Here is a 17,763-nt window from a genome sequence, read left to right as displayed (position 1 = left end):
TTGGAATGTATTCAATTCTTGTCTCCTGTTATAGGCAGGATGTTGTGAAACTGGAAAGGGTTCTGAAAAGATTAACAAGGATGTTGTTAGGGTTGGAGGGTTTGAGCTATGGGAAGAGGCTGAATAGGTTGGGGCTATTTTCCCTGGAGCGTCAGAGGCTGAGGGGTGACCTTACACAAGTTTATAAAATCATGAGGAGCACGGATAGGGTGAATAGCAAAGGTCTTTTCCCTGGAGCAGTGGCGTCCAAAACGAGAGGGCATAGGTTTAAGGTGAGAGGGGAAAGATTTAAAAGAGACCTCAGGGGCAACTTTTTCACAAGGAGTGTGGTGTGTGTATGGAATGAGCTGCCAGAGGAAATGTTGGAGGTTAGTACAATTACAACATTTAAAAGGTATCTGGATGGGTATATGAATAGGAAGGGTTTAGAGGGATATGGGCCAAATGCTGGCAAATGGGACTAGATTAATTTAGTATGTCTAGTCAGCATGGCCAAGTTGGACCTAGGGATCTGTTTCCATGCTGTACAGCTCTATGACTCTATAATCTTTAGGCGCCTCAAAACAACTCTAATAGTCTTAATATACATTGCCATATCCGGCATACAGCACAGGGATAAACTTTAGAAAATTTCATAGGTATCTTCACTGTAAAGTACACTTCTGTCAATCTACACAAACCGAGTATCAGCTTTGGTAATTAGGGCGTTCATCTATCCATATTCATTACCAAGGCGTGTCCAGAAACGCCCAGATTTAATAAGGTCGCTATATCAGTTCAGAACGCCTTACAATTTCCCGACTCTGCCATGACATTAACAGACTCTCACTGATTCGCTGCCTCTGCCGGAATGAGATGCGGTCGACATTTGGCAAGTTAGCCCCCTCACGAAAGCGAGCCAAGTTTCAGTCCCGTCCAAAGTTTTTTTTTCTCCCCAAAAAAAGTGTTCGCCTGGTGAAGAGTTTGTGTGAGCTTCTTTGACACGGGATATGGCTTCCGCTGGTGTAGCCTGCCTGCCTGCAATCCGCAGGATCGCGGTGTTCGGAGGAACTCATGGCAATGAGCTGTCAGGAGTATTTTTAGTCAGGTACTGGCTTAAGGACAGATCGGAGCTCCAGCGCCCTTCCTTAGAGGTACAGCCCTATCTCAGCAATCCCGCCGCTGTGCAGAGATGCACTCGCTATGTGGACTGTGATTTGAACCGAGCTTTCACGGCCGAAAACCTCAGGTAAGAAATGCATCGCCCTGGCCGCAAATTCATCCAGAGTTCTGGCTGGAGCCTAGCAATGAGCTGGAAAGATTGGCTCACAGGTGGCTGCCCTGGTGATATTACCAGGGATGCGTTTACCAGAAAGTAATTCTATCAAGGGCTCCATGCAGCATCGGTATTACAGCCAGTTGTTCGGAACTGACGTGGTATGGCTGCCTTGAAATCAGTCCCAAACATTTGCTACCTTGCAGGATTCCCCCCACCCCCCTCCTCAATATTCCTCACAGTACATGAACGTATCCAGTGTTTGTAACGATAGGGTTGAAATGGCCAGTGTATTACAGTGCTGCAATACCAGCTGCATGGACTGGCTGGAAGCAAACACGAACTTGCAGATGTTGGTGCAGTTTGCTGACTGACAATTGTTTACCAGTTCCGGGGACTGGAAGCAATAACTAGGACATGACTGGTTCACTCTCTCTTCACATTTACTCTCTGAAACTTGAAACATAAGATGGGAAAGCGTGACCAACTCACACTAGACTTTGATGAAGTTTCTGGTGAAGGGTCATTGCTTTCTCTCTCCACAGATGCTGCTGGACCTGCTGAGTTTCTCCAGCAATTTCAGTTTTTGTTTCAGATTTCCAGCGTCTGCATTTCTTTGTTTTATGTTATGATCATGTTACACTTGGCCATCTGTGCAGCCATCTGTAACTGTCCAATAAAGATGGACTGCGGCCAGTCATTGGTGAGAATATGTCACAAGAGCTTTTGGAAAATCCTTCACGTTGAGGTTATTTAGAATCATAGAATCCCTACAGTGTGGAAGCAGGCCATTCGGTCCATCGAGTCCACACCGACTCTCTACACAGCATCCCAGCTAGATCTACTCCCCCTATCCTGTCTCTGTAACCCTGCATTTCCCATGGCTAATCCACCTGGCCTGCATATCCCTGGACACTGGGGGTAATTTAGCATGGCCAATCCACCTAAACTGCATATCTTTGGACTGTGGGAGGGAACCGGAGGAAACCCATGCAGACATGTGGGAGAATGTGCAAACTCCACACAGTTGCCTGAGGCTGGATGTTGAACCTTGGCATTGTGAGGCAGCAGTGCTAGCCACTGAGCCACCATGCCACCCTAATTTGAGAAAATGGATTGTCTGCCACTAACCATATTTGAAGCACTGTCTGTATACTCTGTTAAAAGTGACTTAAATGGTTGTTTAAAAATAGGATTATTGAAGGGATAGGCAAGGAAAGGAGGAAGGTATAGATGAGGGTAGTTTACATGAGGAGAAACTCTGACAGACTGTTAGGCAAACATAGGTCATTTTCAACATCACTGCAGAATAATAATCCAGCAGGCAGCATTGCCTTACTGTTTTAAATTTCAACAAGAGAGCCTATAAAATGTCCACCTTTATCCTTAACCAAGGATTCCCCAGCACCACTGTCAACAGGGCTCTCAACCGCATCTGATCCATCTCCTGCACTTCTGCCCTGACCCCATCTCTTCCCGCAACAGTAATAGGGTTCCCCTTGTCCTTACCTACTATCCCATCAGCATCCACATCCAGAAGATCATCAGCTGCCATCTCCAGCGAGATGCCATCACCAGACATATAGTCCCCTCTCCTCCTTTGTCCGCCTTCTGTAGGGACCGTTCCCTCCAGGACATCCTAGTCCACTCTTCCTTCACTCGCAACAACCCCCCCACAGCCCCACAGCACCTTCCCCTGCAACCACCAATGGTGTAATACCTGCCCTTTTACCTCCTCCCTCCTCAGTATCCAAGGGCCCAAACATACCTTCGAGATGAAGCAGCACTTCAGCTGCATTTCACACAATCTAGTCTACTGCATTTGCTGCTCACAATGTGGTCTCCTCTACGTTGGGGAAATGAAACATAGACTGGGTGATCGCTTTGCAGAACATCTACATTCTGCTCGCAAAAAAGACCCTGAGTTTCCAGTTGCCTGCCACTTTAACGCACCACCCTGTTGAACTAATAATTTCCTAGACATCATCAGTTCTGAGGAAGGGTCACTGGACCCAAAACATTAACTCTGATTTCTCTTCACAAATGCTGCCCAACCTGCTAAGCTTTTCTAGCAACTTCTGTTTTTGTTTCTGATTTACAGCATCTGCAGTTCTTTTGTTTTTTGTTTAGTTGTTAAATCGAAACTGTTTCCCTAGACCACAGACTTGAATTAGTAAGCATGGTTCCAAGTTAAAAGTTTGGTGATCTAGATGAGTATCTTCCCTCTGAGGCCTGTGAATCTTGGGAATTCTCTACCCAAAAGCTTGGGGATTATTGTTTGTTGAGTATGTTCAGGCCTGAGATCACTAGATCTTTGGACTGAAAGGGAATCCAGGGATATGGATATCAGACCAGAAAGTAGATTTGAGGTCAAAGATATACTATGATCTTATTAAATAGTGAGGCAGGCTCAAGGACCCATATGACCTACTCCTACTCCTATGTCTTACGTGGTCAGAGCATTGTTATTTTTCCTGCATCCGGTGGTGCTAATGCCTTCCTGTATTCCATTAGCAATTACAACTTAATGACTGTGGCTTCACTGATCGATAACCCAAAACTATCCTTATGGTCATGAGTTTGAAAGTTAGGTATGCCATTGAATATGTAAAAGATAAAAATGTTAAATATTACATTTGAAAGCTAAGCTTTGCCATATACCCAAAGCCCTAGAGCCTATTGGTCGGAAGTGAAAGACTTAAATCTCTTTGAGTTTTGAAGAAAACCAGGATGGAATCTGTGAGATATCAGTGACTAACATGAAGGGATCGCTGCACATTCACAAGGTTCCACGTATTTGGATGCAAGCAATCATGCTATCAATTTTCAAAAAGGGCAATAAATCCAAGTAACTACCGGCCCAGTAGTGAACACTAATACTAAGCAAAAAAAAGCCATTCTACCTAGCATTAACTTAATTCAAAACACCCAGTGTGGAGATAGAAGGAGAATATCCTGTCTTTGATTACTTTGTGATTGCGACAGATAAGGTAGTGGGAATCTCGGACATGTTCTTTTTGGACTGTCAAGTAACTTTGACAATTGTGATGGTACTATGGCTTAAAGATGTGTATTTGTCCTTTTTTTTTGAAAAGAGACTTTAAGGCAGAGGTGACACGTTGTCTATTGCAAGTCCATAAAGTAGACAGCTTATGAGGCCTTGGGTTTTTAAAAAATGTTGCAACAATAAAAGCAGCCTGAATGGGTGGGGTCAAGCTTCTCCAGAACCAGGGTTTTTAGTTTTAGTTTTTAAGTAGCATCAGTTGCTGGAGTCTTGAAGCTGGCTTTGGAAGCTGTAGAACATTTCTCCCTGCTATTCTCTCTCCCAGAGTTTTCTCTCGATGATTTTCCTCCTGGACTGGAGAATTGCCTGTGAGACAATCTATTTTACTGAATTTTGCCAAGAGTGTGTTTATAGGATGTTACTACATTGGAACAGTTACTGTTTAGTTGTTAAATAAAATATTATCTGGTTAAATTTTCCAACAGAGTTAGTTATTCCGATTTATTCTTTCATTTGTTGTATTTTGACTGTAGTGTATGATTAAAGTGTATTTTGCTTCAAATCTGGTAGTTTGACCAATTGAATGGCATCTGGAACGTAAACCTGACACTTACCTTTAAGTAAGAAACTGTTATGGTCTAGGCCATCCTCTTAATATATTTTGAGGGTGTTTGGTCTGGTCCATAAGAAATTGGGGGCTCTTGCCGGGATCAAAATCTCTAATTCCAGGTTGGCTTCAGGATTGTTGGACTCAAAGGTAGTGAATGGTGAGTGTTGGTGTCTTTTATTTCGGGTGTTGCATTCATTTGGTTTAAAAAGGGTGTGCCTTGTGTAATGATGGCTCTTTCAGTCAGTGAGAGTTTCCTGGGGAGTGGAAGGAGTCACTTCAGATGCTTTAGAGAAAGTTAGGAAGACAAAGCCTTTGGAGTTGCCAGATCAGCTGGAGTTGGGGTTGCCTGTGTCTATGAGGAAAGGGGAAGTAATTGTGTCCGTCTCGCGCAGCATTTACAATTGCCAGGAATGTAATCAGAATCATTGGGAATGGCTAAAATTCAATTGAAAATGAAGCAGCTTGAATTAGAGGCAAAAACTAAAGAAAGAGTAAAGGAAATGAAACAGTTCGAATTACAATTAAAAGCAGGACAAAAAGAAAAGTGGAAATGAAGGCCCGCACAGAAGAAGTGGAGAAAGGGAGAGCTTTTGAACTTCAGAGGTTGGAACTGAAAACTCAAAGTTGACTTAAAATGGCAGAGGTAGAGGTGAAAGGTAGGAGTAGTGATGAGGACAGTAATGGAGAGCAATCCCATCATAGCGAAAGGCTTGATGGGAATCTGTTTAAATATACCCAAACATTACCTAAATTCAGTGAGAAGGATGGAGAAGCCTTTTTCATTTCATTTGAGAAAGTGACTAAACAAGTGAAATAGCTGGTGACCATGTGGGTTTAGTTGATCCAAATGAAGTTGATAGATACAGTTGATAGATAGATAGGGTATTTGCATCACTATCAGAGGAGGTATCTGGGGACAAAAACAAAGTTGCTGGAAAAGCTCAGCGGGTCTGGCAGCATCTGTGAAGTTAAAAACAGAGTTAACATTTCGGGTCCGGTGACCCTTCCTCAGAACTGATGGTGGCTGGGAAAATGTCAGTTTATATGCAGAAAATAGGGAGGTGGGTGGGGTAGGGAGTAAACGATAGGATAGAGCCCAAAGAGAGTAAGACAGTTGGACAAAGGAGTTGCTAATGATCAGGCTGGGAGGGTGAATAGTTGTTAATGGGGACTGTTAGTGACTAACTACAGGGGGTATATAATGGCAGGCTATGGGGTAACAAAGCCTGGTGTGTGGGGTGGGGTGGTGGGACAGGGGAGAGTTTAGGCCCTAAAATTATTGAACTCGATATTGAGTCCAGAGGGCTGCAGGGTCCCCAAGCAGAAACTGAGGTGTTGTTCTTCGAGCTTACGTTGAGCTTCACTGGAACACTGCAGCAAGCCAGAGACAGAGGTATTGGCTAGGGAACAGGGTAGTGCGTTAAAGTGGCGGGCAACAGGTAGTTCAGGGTCTTTTTTGCAGGCAGAGTGTAGATGTTCTGCAAAGCGGTCACCCAGTCTATGCTTTGTTTCCCCAATGTAGAGGAGACCACATTGTGAGCAGCGAATGCAGTAGACTAGATTCTGGGAAGTGCAGGTGAAGTGTTGCTTCACCTGGAAGGTATGTTTGGGCCCGTGGTTAGTGGGGAAGGTGGAGGTAAATGGGCAGGTGTTGTACCTTCGCCGGTTACAGGGGAAGGTGCCATAGAGCTGTAGGGGGGTGTTGGGGGTGAAGGAAGTGTGGACCGGAGTGTCCTGGACGGAATGGTCCCTGCGGAAGGCGGACATGGGAGGGGAGGGGAATATGCGTCTAGTGGTGGCATCTTGCTGGAGGTGGCAGAAATGGTGCCTGATGATCTTCTGGATGTAGATGCTGGTGGGATGGTAGGTAAGGACAAGGGGAACCCTATCACTGTTGCGGGAGGGAAAGGAGGGGGGTGAGGTTGGAAGTGCGGGAGATGGGTCGGACACGGTTGAGAGTCCTGTCGACCACGGCGCTGGGGAAACCTCGGTTGAGGTATCTGGGGAGTACGATGAGGTGAAAAAGCCATCTTAAGTGCATATGAGCTGGTACCAGAAGCCTACAGACAATGTTTTCGAAATCTAAGGAGGGAACCTAGTCAAACGTGCTCAGAGTTTGAAAGGATTGAATTAATTTTGGTAGGTGAATAAGGGCATTGAAAATAGATCAAACAAATGATGCTCTTAGAGAGATTATTATTTTGGAGGAGTTCAAAAATTCACTTCCTGAAGTAGTGAGAACTCATGTGGAGGAGCAGAGAGTTAAAACTGCAAGGTTAGCAGCAGAAATGGCAGGTGATCATGAGTTAGTTCATAAATCAAAACTTGGCTTCCGACATCAGTTTCAATCTGTGAAGGATAGAAAGTGGGGAAAACAGAAATCCACAAGTGGTAAGAGAAAAGGAGATCTCATTGAAGACAGTAAAGGTAGTTTGCCACAGGGTGAAAAGGAAACCCATGAGGGGGAAAGAGAATTAAAAAAGCTCAGGTGTTTTCATTGTAATAAAGTAGGCCACATGAAGGCGCAGTGTTGGTGGTTTAGGAAAAGCACTGGGAAGATGGATGTGGGAAAACAGGATAAGCCAGTCTGTTTTGTTGAAGTGGTAAAGGAAAGCACAGTGAAAGCTAAAGAGCTGCAAAAGAATGTACAAACTGATCAGGTGTTGGTTGAGAAGAAAGTGCCAGATCTCTTTAAAGAATTTACCTGTGTGGGTAAGGTTTACTCATGTTTGCCTGGACAAGCAAGTAAAGAAATTAAGATTTTAAGAGATACAGGAGCAAGTCAATCTTTGATGGTGAGAGGTGAGAAGATATGTAACTCAGAAGGAGTATTACCAGAAAAGGTGATAATATGTGGGATTCACGGTGAGAAGAGCAGTGTTCCATTGTATAAAGTGAGGTTAGAAAGTCCGGTGACACGTTCTGAAGTGGTGGTAGGAGTAATAGAGAAATTCTCAGTTCCTGAAATACGACTTATCCTTGGTAACGGTGTAGCTGGATCACAGGTGGGAGTGATGCCTACTGTGGTTGAAAAGCCAGTGGAAAATCAGGCAACTGAGGTTTCTCAAGAAGTATATCCTGGCAGTTTTCTTCACTGTGTGGTAACAAGGCCGCAAAGCCAAAGGTTGAAGCAGGAGGAGAAATCAACAAGTCAAGTTGAAGTTCAATTATCAGAAACTATGTTTGATCAAAAGGTTGAGAAAAAAACAAAAACAGATGGAGGACAAAGTGGATATTTTTAGTTCAGAGAAATTAGCTGAAAGAGGGAAAACTAAAGCAGTTGTATCAAAAAGCATACACAAAATGAGAATATGAGTGTATCCCAGAATGTTACTATCTTAAAAATGAAGTCTTGATGAGGACATGGAGATTGTCACATATTCAAGCGGATTAGAAATGGGCAGATATTCGAGTTGTATTACTGGTGTGTTACAGAAAGGAGGTGTTGTGGGTAGCGCACGAGTTACCAGTAGGAGGTCATTTGGGTGTAAGGAAAACTCGGACCAAAATACAAAATCATTTTTATTGGCCTGGACTGCATAGGGTTGCAATTGATTTTTGCCAGACATGTCATATGGGTCAGGTAATTGGAAAACCTTAGGCAATGATAAAACCAGCATCCTTAATACCCATTCCCGCATTTGAGGAACCTTTTACAAGAATCTTAATTGATTGCATAGGACTCCTACCTGAAACAAAAAGTGGGAATTAGTATTTGTTGACCATAATGGATGCGTCTACTAGATTTCCAGAGGCCATTCCATTGCGCAATATCATGGCTAAAAGGATTGTAAACCAATTACTCAAATTTTTCACTAGATTGGGCTACCCACAGAAATACATTTGGATCAAGGGTCAAATTTTACATCCAAGTTATTCAAGGAATTATGGATAGCTTAAGAATAAAACAATTCAAATCCATTGCATACCATCTGTAATTGTAAGAGCATTAGAATGGTGGCATCAAACTTTAAAGACCATGCTGAGGGCTTATAGTCAAAACTGTCCAGAGGATTGGGATAAAGGAATTCCATTTGTACTTTTTGCAATTAGGGATGCACCTAATGAATCAACTAAATTCAGTCCATTTAAATTCATTTTTGGGCATGAGGTACAGGGACTGCTGATATTAGTTAAGGAGAAATTGGTGATTCAGAGTTCATTCACCACATATTTGGACTATGTGTCAAATTTTAGGAAGAGATTAAATACAGCGGGTAAGTTGACTAGATAGCATTTGAAAGTAGCCCAGATGAGAAAGGAAGCAGAAAGGAGATAAAAAAAGTTCATAATTTTGTAATAAAGTGTTAATGTTTCTCCGAGGGATAGGTGAACCCTTAAAGTCAAGGTTTAGTCAGCCTTAACAAATCAAAAGGAAATTGAGTGACGTAAATTATTTGATAAGAGTGCCAGACAGAAAGAAATCTCATAGTTTACCATGTGAATATACTCAAAATCTCACAGTGTATCATGTGAATATGCTCAAAAGGTATTTTGATAGGGAAGGAAAGCAAAAAGCGAATGTGTGAACCGTTACAACACAGAGTGAAAGAACCAAGTTCAGATAATTCTGAGTTGGGCATTCCTCTATTTCAATTGGACAATTGGGAAGTTCTCAAAAATTGGGATAAATTATTGAGTTACCTTCCAGAAGAAAGTCAAAATAACCTGAAAGAGTTATTATAATCACATGGGAAGATATATGGGAATAAGCTACGAAATACTAATCTAATTATGTATGATATAGATATAGGAAATGCTGTTCCAATTAAACATCATCCTTATAGACTTAACCCTGTAAAGTTGGCACAGGTTCAAAAGGAGATTGAACGCATGCTCAAAGACAACATAATCGAAGTGAGTTGCAGTGACTAGAGCTCACCCATAGTAATGGTGCCAAAACCAGATGGTACCCAACGATTATGTGTGGATTATCGCAAAGTCAATACAGTAAGAATATCTGATTCATATCCTATTCCACATTTGAAAGGCTGTATTGAGAAGGTGGGACCATCAATTTATATTTTTAAGTGGGACTGACTCAGAGGATACTGGCAGGTATCTGAAAGAGTGAAGGAAATTTTGGCTTTCATGATGCCAAATGGATTGTACCAGTTTAAAATCATGCCATTGCTATGAAAAATATGCTAGCCATATTTCAAAGACTAACCAATAAATTCATTTCTGGATTACTTAATTGTGTGGTGTACAACAAAGATGTGGTGATTTTTGGTCACACATGGAAGAAACATTTGTAACATCTATCGGAATTGTTTGACTGACTTCCGGATGCGGGCTTGGTGATAAACCTGGCAAATGCCCAACCCATTTTCCTGGTCCATGTCATTGGACACGGACCTATGACCTTAACGGGATGAGAAAAGAAAGGTTATGGGGGAGTTTCCCATACCATCGACGAAGAGGGAAGTACTACGATTCCAGGGACTGAGTGGTTTTTCTCGAAAATTCCTACTGAATTTTAGCAGCGTGGTTGCTCCACTGACTGACTTGTTGAAGAAGTGTGGAAAATTTCACTGGACAAGGAATGTCAAAAGGCATTTAGGATGAAATCTGTGAGATGTCTGTTGCTAACATGAAGGGATCACTGCACTTTCATAGATTCCACATTTTTGGAAGCAAGCAATCATGGTACTAATTTTTAAAAAGGACAATGAATTTGATCCAAATAACAACAGGCCCAGCAGCAAACACTAATGCTAAGCAAAATAAAGAAAACTATTCTGCATCGCATTAACTTAATTCAAAACACCCGGTATGGAGATGAAAGGACAATATCCTGTCTTTGATTACTTTGTAGTTGCAACAGATAAGGTAGATAGCGGGAATCTCGGATATGTTCTTTTTGGATCATCAAATAACTTGGGCAATGGATTGATTTCTAATTGAATTAAAAGCAAAAAAAAAAACTGGAACGTGGACATCAATAAGTAGAGAGCTATTCAAAAGAAACATTTAGGAGAATTCTTTGTGAATTAGTGTTTCAACACAGTAGTTTTTAATTTACACTAGTGCCCTGGAGATCGAAACTAACTGTGGCCAACGGTATTTGCTGATGCTACAAGAATAAGGAGAGCAAGTGCACTTACGTATTTAGATTTAGATGTATTCTGCAATCGAGCAGCCAAGTAGCTAATTTGATGTAACACTTACAAAAGCAGAGTGCAGCAGGCTGGTCAAAAACTGTACATCTGAATGAATGGAAAGGAATTGGCAGCAAGAGATACAATACAATCTGTATAGCACAGAAAGAGTTACTGTTGAATTAATTCTGTTGAAATAGGCCCACTGCTTGTTCATTCCCCGTAGTGCTGAAAATTCTTTGTTTTCTGTTATTTATCCAGTGACCTTTTGAAATTTACTATCGTATCTGCTTCTACCACCAAATAAAGCAGTAACAACTCACTGCTTAAAATCTGAAGGCAAAGTTAGAAGAAATTGGGAAAGATTTAAAATGTGCTGCCAATTTGCTATCACCTGTCCGAACTTGTTAAGTAAAAATTATCCCCTCCCTGTACTTGAGCAAATCTTTATGTTGTTTCTATAGTCTGGTATCAACTAAAAGCAAAACATTACAAGTGCTGGAAATCTGAAACGGAAACAGAAAGTGCAGGAGAATCACAGCAAGTCTGGCAGTGTCTGTGGAGAGAGAGGCAGAGTTAACGTTTCAGTCCAGTATGACTCTTCATTGAAACTGGTTTTGTTCAAAACTTGACCCGCTGACTTTCTCACCAGAATTTTCTGTTTTTATATCTGGTTTCAATTACATTTGATCACTGCTGAGAATTTGTATAGAGCCTGTTTTGTTCAGATTAGCGATCTCAGTCAGCCAAATGTCCAAAGAGGGAAATGCACATGCCACTGGTGCTGTTCTGACACTGAGTTTAAGATACATATTGTGGCAGATGAAATATATTGCGCGCGATGGTGTTGTTTGGTTGACACAGACATATGAAGATATTCCACAACAAAGACAAAAATTGCTGGAGAACCTCAGTCTGTTGGCAGCAGCATCTGAGGAGAAAGAAACAAAGTTAATGTTTCAATTTCAATACAACTCATCTTTACAAAGTGAAGAATGATGGAGTCAAGAGTGATGAAGAGAACTCAAGTTCTGATGAAGGGTCAGAGGACTCAAAACAATAACTCTGCTTTCTCCCCACAGATGCTGCCAGACCTCCTGAGTTTCGCCAGCAATTTCTGTTTTTGTAACAATAATTCATCTTTTCCCCCGGAGCACATGAGGATGAAACAATGCAAATCACTACATTGATGTATCTGCCCCTCTTGCTCTGCTTACGGACCATGGTGAATAGTTGTGGTATGATAGATTATGGCAGTACTACAGGTATAGAAAATAACTAGAAAGGCCATTGGAAGTCTGGCCTTTATATCTAGAGGGCTAGAATCCAAAGGGGCAAAAGTCGTGCTTCAACTATGCAAAGCCCCAGTTAGATCACCCTGAAATACATATAGAAATGCTCAGCATCTCATAGGATAGGAAGGATATACTGGCCTTTGAGCTAAGTAGATGACAGCAAACAAGGTAAGGTTCTATTCTTTGCAAATGAGAAGGTTTTGGAATATATTAATTATGGTTTTAAGGCCTGAGGGAAATAAATCAAGTAGATAGCAACTATTTCACCTTCTTTGGGAGTCAAGGTCAATGGGGCATATAATAAAACCCAGAGTCTGATCTTTCAGGTGTGAAAACAGGAGACAGTTCTACACAGAAAGGGTGTTGGAAGTTTGGAGCTTTCAATCACAAATGGCAGTTGTTATTTTAACTAAAATAGGATTTGTTAAACCTATATAGCCTATTTGCTGATGGAGTCCAGACGTCAATCTTTACATTGACAACACAGTGTGGAGCTGGAGGAACACAGCAGGCCAGGCAGCATCAGAGGAGCAGGAAAGTTGACGACTTGGGCCGGGACCCTTCTTCAATCTTTACTCTGTTTAGATTTATTCACAGAGTGAAACATTACAAGTGTGTATCCCCTGACCCTACTCACCACACAAATATCAATGAGTGACTCTTTATGTGTGGTTCAATACAGAATATCCTCCACCTGTTTATCCTTTTCCCTAATTTATACAATTAACAAGACTTGTAGATTTTGTTAAGAAAAGGTATGAAGCAGTACAGAGTGAAGGCGGGTATAAGAGTTTAGTCACAGATCAGCCATGATCCTACTGAATGACAGAACAGGCTAAATAGCTCTATATTGTTCCTGTGTTCTCATATTGGATGAGTATGTGAATAGGAAGCGTTTAGAGGTATAGGGGCCAAATGCTGGTAAACGGGACTAGGTCGAATTGGGATGTCTGACCAGTGCGAAAAAATTGAACCGAAGGGTCTGTTTCCATGCTCGTGACTCTGTGTTCAAAATCTAGCTGATTTTTAATTATATTATTAACATTCAAATAAAAACTTTACACACAACAGCATGCCATTGAGTGACTCGATGCCTTATGAAGTTAAAAGAGCCCAGGAGATAAACCATTTATTTGGACCAAAAGGCAGTGAGAATGCCTATGACTTTGTTCTCGATCTTCACAACACTACCTCCAACATGGGAAATTGTCTGATTATGAAAACGTCCAAGGATGATTTTACCATCCAGATGATTCATTATATGAAGGTAGGTACTCTCAATGGCACAATGTTGAATGTGCTGTACATACCTTCCTTTTAGAAATACTTATATTTGCATTTCAAGTTCTAATATAAAGCACTTGCCTTACGTTTCCTTATGCCAATTGGGCAAAATTGGTTTGCCCAGGCTCCCAAACCTATGCTTCTCATTCTGTGCATTTCTGTGTAAAGTGTTTCTATGCTGTTAATTGTGGGGAATTTGGCAATCTGAATGTTGGGGATAAGGAGTTTAGATTGAATGTGTTCCTAGAAAGGTAATCATTGGAGGTCAGCAAGGATTGAGTTTGAATTTGATTTATCGTTGTCACATGTACCGAGATACAGTGAAAGTGTTATTTTGCATGCGATGAGATACTGGTATGGGACCTGTTACGATTTGTGAATGGCCAGTTTTGAGCCGTGAGTTCTAACCTGGGAGCATTCGATGAGGTGGCAAAAAAACAGGGCTGAATTTCAGGAATGAGCCCATCTCCAATTAGCCACCTCAGCCCAGCAGCTCTAGGAGATGAGACTTCTTCCTGGAGGCAGGTGCACGCCCTTTAATAGGGGAGGAACAGATTCTTCCACGACCTCCAGGAAGAAGTCTCACTCCTCAGGGAGTGAGGGTGAACGTGCGGTAGTGAAACTGTGAGTAGGAATGAGTGCGAGATGCCAGGCTGCACGCAAATTGGAACAGAGTGCCCAAGAAGAACCTGTTGGGCTGCACTTTGAGTCTATTCTGCCGCTTAAATTGGAGAAGTGGCCAAATGGGGCACTGAACTGAACCTCAGTTGATGCTACCCCTGTCACTCACTGGAGTTTCTAGTGGGTTGCACACTGATAAAAGGGTACCCCATCTGATTTCCCACCTGCACAGAGCCTGTGAAATTAGACCTATGTAATACAGTCTGAGTAACATAGGAGAGCCGTTTGAAGACATAGAAGTGGATCCGTTCAGAAATCGTCCTTCCCATTGCCTTTGAGAGTATCTTTGCAAAACTGTGTGACTCAGGAAGCTGTGTCCACAGACATTTGTGAGCATTTCTTCAGGAGATTACAAAATGACAAATCCATTACAGAGTCAGTACATCTGTGCTGCATTTAGTCCTTGGAGAGAAAAGGGTTCAAACAAAGAAAGAATGACTTTTATTGACATAACATAGTTCCACCACAGGTAGACTTTACATCTTTAGGAAGATGTGCTTATGTAGATATCTCGCCCCTCTATAAGCTTCAGTTTATCCAAAATGTAAGTGCCTGGGTTCCTCAGCTCACTGTCGTACAGGACCTCCAAAGCTTCTAATTTCGAATTCTCATTCCTCATATTCAATTCGCTCCACACCATCTTTCCCCTCCCGAGTTCTGAAACCTCCGTTAGCCCGAAAACTGTCTGCCAACCTGGCATTCCTAAAACTCTGATTCCTTGTGGACTCCTCAGTTCCCACACCCCACTATTGGCAGTTTTTGTTTCAATCACCCAGGCCTTGTAGACTGTCATGAATTAGGAAAACATAGAAAATAGGAACAGGAGAAGGCCAATCTTTCAGCCTGCTTCACCATTCATAATGATCATGGCTGATCATCCAAATCCATTCCTTGCTCCAGCTTTCTTTCCATACACTTTGATCCCTTTAGCCCTAAGAACTATATGTATCTCCTTCATGAAAACATTCAATGTTTTGGCCTCAACTGCTTCCTGTGGCAGAGAATTCCACAGGCTCTTTCGTTTAAACTGCTCCTTAACACCAACGAAGATTTTAGTCACTGTCCGAACATTTCGGGGTTTTTTTTTGCCTGAGCATCAAATTTTGTCGGATTATGCTTCTGTGATGCTATTTGGAACATTTTTTTTCACATTAAGTACATTATAAAATAGAAGTTTTTGTGAACGCACAACCGCATTGGCAAGGCCTGGCAATAATTTCTTCATCCCCACTGTGATGGGGACAGGACATAACATTAGAAATATTTACAGAAAGAAAAAATATTCTTAAAGTAGAATCGAAAAACTTCAGTAAACTAGTTGCAATGTTTAATAGACATTTGGATGGGGACATGAATAGGAAAGGGTTAAAGGGATATGGGCCAAATGCAGGCAAGTGGGACTAGTTTAGTTTGGGAAACTTGGTCAGCATGGACTAGTTGGACCAAAGAGCTTGTTTCTGTGCTGTATGACTTTATGACTGTATAATATAATTGCTTCAGTTCAGTGTTTAGTAAATTTTCTCCATAAAGAATTAGAGCAAATTTAAAATATAATGTGATATAAATGAGAATGATAATTTCTGTGATCATTCCTTTCCAGAATACGTTGATACATGATAATTGTCAGGTGCTGCTGCTTGAAAATCCTGAGGTCCAATATGGTGCAATACGAACTGTTGCTAAGCACTCTGTAGGTAAGCATTAAACTCAGGAGTGTGAGAATATGACAATAAGAAAGATAACTGTTGTGATTGTAATGAGGTCAGCCAGGTAAACCTCATAGAATATGAGTTCCCTGATTGGGGCTGTTAATCTGGTCCAGTCAGGGAGCCCTGGCTGACAGTTATAAACAGAAGTCAGATCAGAAGTGTCAGATATTCTGTTCACTCTGAGAGCTGGCTCTGAGGGAGCTGGATCGGTGTCAAGGATTCTCCATGTGTAAATAAAGTGTGACCTGGTGACAGGATACCGGCCTCTCTCAACTTATTTCAATAATTGTTACAGTGTGGGACAGATATTGTTTTATTTAAGGGCAGAAATTCTTATACTGTGTTAGCTACCAGTCGGGCTGTTCATGCATCTATGCAATCGATGCATGTTGAAGTCAAGATAAAGGAATTAAAATGGCAGCTTTAGTGCTCATAGTTCAGAATTTCTGGCTCTGAAGGTATATATCAGAATTTCATAATATTCAATTTGCCTTATGCACTTGTTTTAATCAAACTTGTAAAAATGCAATAATGAAAATAATGAACATAAAATTCATAGATTTAGAGAAGTGTTTATGTTTATATTAACACCTTGTCACATTTTAAGAACCTAAGTCCTTCATGCAATGAATTACTCAAGATTTCCAATGACTGTCCTGTAAAACAAATGGCAGAACCTGCACTTATAAAGTGCCTCCTAAAACCATATGTTCCACGTTTCAAAGGGGAGTTCAGTACTTCTTTTGTTGTGTTTTAGTCATTGATGTAACATAGGAAAGATGGCAGTCAACTCGCGCTTAGTAAGGTTTATACTAAGCACTTTATTTCGAGAAGTGTAAGTGGTCCACTGTCATTCAAGGGCACCCTTTTTTCCCAGTGTAAGGGTACAGTATGTTGGACCACTGACAATGCCAGGAAAATGATCTCGTACTCAGAAAGGGTACATTATAGGGTAGGAATTGTTGAACCCAGACCAGACAAGTCCCCATAGAGAGAGCAGGACAAAAATATCAGACTGAGCCAGCCAGCAGGCCAGACTTGCCCTACTGATTGACATTGACAGAGATCAGGGAGGATGTGTTTAGTCCTCTGTAGCTGAAGGGACAGGTTATTACTTGGGGAGAGAAGATGCAGAAAGAATAATTTCACCCCCACAATCATTCTAAAAAAGAACCTTTACTGTGGAGGCAGGCAGTTTTCACCTGTTGGCTCCATATGACAGAGGAATTGCCTGTGGTTTCCCAATGGTGATTGTTATACCTGATAGGGAGACCAAACCTAAATATTGAGATAGAATAGTCACCAATACGCCAGCAAATGTAACGTAGAGGCATCTACATTTGAAGCTGGATAAATACATTACAGAGAAAGGAGTGGAGACTGCACGGATGATGTGATAACAAAGGACAGCCAGAGGCTCGTGTTGACCATAAACAATGGGATGGATTAGTCAGGCCGAATGACCTGTTCCTGCACTTTAAACACTATCTAACTGATACAAGGTGATTTTCTGGCTGTTGAGGCTATCTGCTTGGAATATTTCCTGAGTAGAAAAGTGCTAATTGCTTTTCTTTATACAAATAGTACATACAGAGAAAACATAAAGTGAAAATCTCTGACTGATAGTAATTGTATGTCCCAAAAGCTGCCCCACTCTGCTTACAACTTCAGAGCAGCCAATCTCATCTGAACTACCTTGTCACTACATGTGTTTTTCTCTCTTCCTAGAACCATGCACCTGTAATAAATAATGTGCCCAGAAGGTAAGTGGTGAGCAACACACACACACACACACACACACACACACACACACACACACACACA

The 17,763-nt window shown here is 41.6% G+C and overlaps 1 protein-coding gene across 1 annotated transcript in view; it reads left to right on the top strand.

The window, feature by feature from the left end:
• Nucleotides 1–832: 832 nt before the first annotated feature.
• aspa (aspartoacylase) overlaps nucleotides 833–17,763 on the top strand; it is a 30,114-nt gene continuing 13,183 nt past the window's right edge. Inside the window, exons 1-3 of the mRNA XM_020513583.2 lie at nucleotides 833–1,228; nucleotides 13,337–13,532; nucleotides 15,831–15,924. Coding sequence (XP_020369172.1) covers nucleotides 990–1,228; nucleotides 13,337–13,532; nucleotides 15,831–15,924 — 529 coding nt within the window. The 5' untranslated portion in view covers nucleotides 833–989. The remainder of the gene's footprint in view (nucleotides 1,229–13,336; nucleotides 13,533–15,830; nucleotides 15,925–17,763) is intronic.

This window comes from Rhincodon typus, chromosome 26 (assembly GCF_021869965.1).
Source record: "Rhincodon typus isolate 14 chromosome 26, sRhiTyp1.1, whole genome shotgun sequence".
NCBI classification, from domain to species: domain Eukaryota; kingdom Metazoa; phylum Chordata; class Chondrichthyes; order Orectolobiformes; family Rhincodontidae; genus Rhincodon; species Rhincodon typus.
This window is presented reverse-complemented; position numbering and strand designations above follow the sequence as displayed.